General features: G+C 43.4%; 1 protein-coding gene across 1 annotated transcript; it reads right to left on the bottom strand.

The window, feature by feature from the left end:
- Window positions 1-1,582: 1,582 nt before the first annotated feature.
- LOC118742333 lies at window positions 1,583-3,929 on the bottom strand. Its single transcript, XM_036474325.1, has 2 exons — window positions 3,345-3,929; window positions 1,583-3,257 (listed from the first exon to the last, which is right to left on the bottom strand). Exons 1-2 carry the CDS (start codon window positions 3,454-3,456, stop codon window positions 2,749-2,751), a joined length of 621 nt encoding a protein of 206 aa, XP_036330218.1. The 5' UTR covers window positions 3,457-3,929; the 3' UTR covers window positions 1,583-2,748.
- Window positions 3,930-4,520: the final 591 nt, after the last annotated feature.

The following is a 4,520-nucleotide window of genomic DNA, read 5'->3' as shown; positions in this document are numbered from 1 at the left end:
AAGCTTCCTGCAGCATGGCTTCGGGCCGCCCACGTTCGCCATCAGCCGGCTTAGAGCCGCCGTGCTCTGCGCAGCTTTTTCACATACTCCATGTATGTGTTCCCAGAATGTGAGTTTGCTGTCAAGCTTCACCCCTAGGTATTTTGTAGACCTAGTGAGGTCCGACCATCATATTTATAATTGTTGGGATCCGTTTCCTGGTGAGGAGCACGATCTCCGTTTTGGCTGTAGCCAATTGCAGACCGTGATCGCTCATCCATCCACTGACGTTGCGCATGACCTGGTTTAGCTTGAGCTGTGCTAGCTGGACATTTCTTGCTGTTATGACGGCTGCCACGGCGTCCGCGAAGGCGACAAGGAAGGCGCTCTCCGGCATTTCCGTGCGCAACAGACTGTCATACGTGGCGTTCCAGAGGTCCGGGCCAAGTACAGACCCCTGTGCCGCTCCGCCGGTTATACGTCTCTTTCTCTGACCTTGTGTTGTGTCGTACAAAAGCCAACGGTCTCTGAGGTAGTACTTATTTAGTAGTATTATGTTTAAAATTATTATTTTTTTCAAAAAGAAAAATATGCCCCCTTCCTTTTTTGGTGAAATTTCTAACATCGTTAGTCAAATTAAGCTGTTATTAATTTGTCACGTAGAAATATTAATTGGTTAAAAACATAAGACATTTTATTGGCGAAATTTTTTCAGACAACTTTAATACTATTTTCAAACTTGCACTTATTTTTACCCCTTTCTAATACTTTTAAAATGCATGCCACAATTAAAGCAGTCTACTATTTGGTGAGTTCATACTGATATCACCTTCTCTTATTCCACCATGGAAAATAATAACTTGTCTAGTCGACGATTCGATTGCGAGTGCCCCATATACCGGTGTACGGGTGCCGAGAGCTCACATTCGGAAACAAAAAACATATTTTACAATTCGGCACGTTCAATTATGAAAACAGGAATTCTAGTACAATTTTAAATATATATTTATATATATATATATAAGTTAACACATCCGCCGTCACCCAACATGTTGCATTAACACAGTCCAGCAATACACGTGCGCCATGTCAGCATAATTATGGTTCACAATATAATTGACATCCTACACCTTTGTCAAGGCCAAGTGCATTTCACCATAACATGCAATAGCAATATTGCGCAACGCTATCAGACACCTATGGGAACCGTCGGCCACAGTTAGTACCTCGGAGCCAATGCATTAGGCATTACAGCGGTGTCAGCATAATTTCATTTCACACGGTTGTGAAATGAGTGTGTTGCATATTCCAAGTTACCTGTGGGAATTCAAGGCCAAGGCGGCTCACTGACGTCGCGTATGCCTGGCTATAGAACAACGGCAGCGGAACAGGCTATAAAGGGCGGCAGAACTCGGAGCAGCGGCAGTTGCATCGGGGTGTTACTATTGTAAATTAGGCTTATTTATTTATGTTAATAAGAGCTTATATTATAACGTTCAAATTATATATTTCAATTCCAGGGCAAGTTGGTCCTTTAATTTTTTTATATATTCAGGACCTTCAGTCCTTAACTTATATATATAAGGATAGTGAGTATGTTCAGTTTCGAATTAAGAATTTCTATTACATTTCAAATATATACATATATAAAGTAGATTAGATTAGATTTAGAGGAGGGAACAGGTCACCTAGTTACCGCGACCGAAACGATCTATTGTAACAAACCTCTATTCAACTACAGGTCATCTTTGATCCACGTACTGTTAAGAGACCTCGCGAGGTCCTTTGGCTGAATGCCATTCAGGTCGTGTGCTTCTAGGTACGGTGATCCTAGGAAGCGAAGTCTGGTTCTGGTAAGGGCTTCACAGTGGCACATAATGTGCTCTGCTGTTTCCTGTTCTTCATTACACAACCTGCACTGGTCAGAGTTGACAACTCCTATATTTGACAAGTGTTTCATTACCCTACAGTGGGCAGTAAGAAAGCCTGTAACAATAGAGTAGTAGAAGATATGACTTTGGTTGGTCTGCTGGTTTTCCCCTCACCTTTGGGATGTAGCGGACCGTCACTTCCTGCCATTGTAGTGGAAGGGACCCCACGCGAAACATGCTCTGAAAATTGGTATCAGGAAGGGTAGTGGCGGGGCAGTCCCTTTTGGAGATGAGCTGGGAAAATGCCATCTGCTCCAGGTGCTTTAAAAGGCGCTGAGGCAGATATAGCCCATCTTATTCTATCCTCGTCGAACAGACCTTTGGCGATTCTCCAATCCTCTGCGCGTGGGCGTTTTATTCCAGTCTGCGTGTGGATTGTTCTGGTTGTGTTCAGTGGCAAACAGTCAGGAAAATGAACCACGGCTAGCAAGTTGTTCGCGAAGGATCCATCGGGTCTTTTCAGGAGCCCTAACTCATTAGTGTGCGTCTTTGCGAGGACTCTGTGGATTCTTGCGCTTCCCGTAAGGTCCTTGATCCTTGTACAGAAAAGAGTCCATGAGTTCCTCTTAGCACATCTAATCTCTTTATTGTACTCGGTGAGGGCAATTTTATACGTTTCCCATTCACCAGTTCGTTTAGCTCTGTTAAAGAGCTTCCGGGTATTTGCCCTAAGTTTGGCGAATTTGTTATTCCACCATGGAGTCTGTCTGTTGTTAAGCCTAGTGACTTCTGGACAGGATTCATAGTAGAAATTCACAATGGCTGATGTCAGATCTGAGCAGCTAAGTTTAAGATCGACTAAGTCATTTACCTTTCGCTTGCATCTTTTCAGACCGTCCTACGGAAGTGCATCGTATAGATTCCAATCTGTGGTTCTTGGTCTTCTGTAGGTGGTAGCAGTTGGTAATGTGATTTCAATTTCAAAACGGATGTGCATGTGATCTGATAAAGAAATTTCTCTGGCCACTTTCCATTTGTTGACGAAATTAGTGATAAAAGGAGAGGATAGAGTGAGATCTAGAACCTCTTCCCGTATACTGTTCCTGAAAGTGGGGCAGTTACCTACGTTTAAAATTTCTAACCTATTAAGGCTAATAAATTCAAGTAAGTACTCACCTCTTTGATTTATGTTACTGCTGCCCCATATGGTATTGTGGGCATTAGCGTCACATCCCACGATGAGTTGCAGTTTCTGTCTGCCACAATAGTCCACTAGTCCCTGTAGTGGCAGAGACTCGTAATCTCTGGAGTTGCCGGGGAGGTACGCTGAGCAAATGTTTAGCTCTTGCGTGTTTTCTCCGAGAGATAGGTTCACCTTCACTGCAATCTGGTCCTTATTGGTAAATTCTGGAATGAGAAAGGCGTTGATATGATTAGCTATCATCAGGCCGGCTCTAGGCCGTCCTTCGTTGAAGGAGTCATAGAATAACTTACCTGGTAGTCCCGTTATCTGGTTCCCATAAATGTACGGCTCCTGGATAAAGGCGATGTCAAGGTTATCCTCATAAAACGTCTGTACCAGGACCGCTGAAGCCGCCTTTGGCATGTTTGTAAGTTTATTTGGATGCACCTTACTACAATTATTAATTTTTCGAGTCGTCCGGCTGGTTACTCTTCCTCATCCACTTCGTCCCATGTAAGCGGCGAGTCGAGTGTGGACCCTTGCCAGTGTTGGTTGGGCGGGCATGGGAAGTGTTACCTTGGGTGTACGTGTCGACGCCAGTTTAGTAGAGCGGGCATGGGTGGTTTTACCTTTGCCTGCCTTTGGCGGCTGAGACACCGCCAGGGTAGAGGAGACTGCGGGAGGTTTCGCGCTCTCGCCACTGACGCCAGCCTGATCAGCGCTATCGCCTAGCCTGACCTGTTCCGCTCGGTCCCGAGACGGAGCACCGTGGACTTCCGTGCAGTGGGTCCATGGGCGTCGCCAGGATCGAATTTAGGGGGGACGGGGCCCGACATATTAAAAAACCCCAAAATTTTCATCTTTATACATTCATGTTTCTGGCATGCGGGGGACGATATGTACTTGCCGATTTGTTTTACAAAAATTATTTAAAAAGCAGACGTCTCGGTTGCTCAGCAAACCGGTTAATCGTTTCTGCAATTATTTCACATTGATTCTCTAAAACAAATTTTCGATGTATTCTTAAAATACATAAACCTAAAGGCACATTTTATAGGAAATTAAACTAACAATTTATTAAAACTAGTAGTAACCTCCGAAATACGGGTGAGTACTTAGCTCAAAATTTATTTAAAGAAGTTCGTGAAAGACAACAATTAATCTTGTAATTTTTAGTTCTTAAAAGACATTACTCTACCCTAAGCTTCGTGCAGTGGGCCATGAGGAAACCGTCATCTTTAAGGTATAGTCCAACCTTTCACAATATCTGGTATTAGTCTTAATTTGAAACGCAATAATCATTGAAAATTGGCGCCGTTTATGGTGGAAAGCATTTAATATCACACTTTAAAACTAAAGCTTTCTGAACCCTAGAAGCCTAATCTATTTGGGAGTAACGTAAAGCCTTAACATACGCCGTAGAGGCTTATGTGCTTAAAAGATAACCTGTGAGTTAAAATATACTTAGTCCTGCCTTATTTTTTAAA

This window comes from Rhagoletis pomonella, unplaced genomic scaffold (assembly GCF_013731165.1).
Source record: "Rhagoletis pomonella isolate Grant_MI unplaced genomic scaffold, Rhpom_1.0 Rhpom_scaffold_00007, whole genome shotgun sequence".
In the NCBI taxonomy this organism is placed as follows: Eukaryota; Metazoa; Arthropoda; class Insecta; order Diptera; family Tephritidae; genus Rhagoletis; species Rhagoletis pomonella.
Note: the sequence above shows the minus strand (reverse complement) of the source record. Positions and strands in the feature narration are given on the sequence as shown.

What these genes read in the sequence shown, in the direction of transcription:
- LOC118742333 (XM_036474325.1), bottom strand. Translation starts at nt 3,456, where the DNA reads ATGCCAAAGGCGGCTTCAGCGGTCCTGGTACAGACGTTTTATGAGGAT. An exon ending in CCAGATAACGGGACTACCAG is followed by an intron (nt 3,258 to 3,344) that starts GTAAGTTATTCT and finishes TTCTCATTCCAG; the next exon opens with AATTTACCAATAAGGACCAG.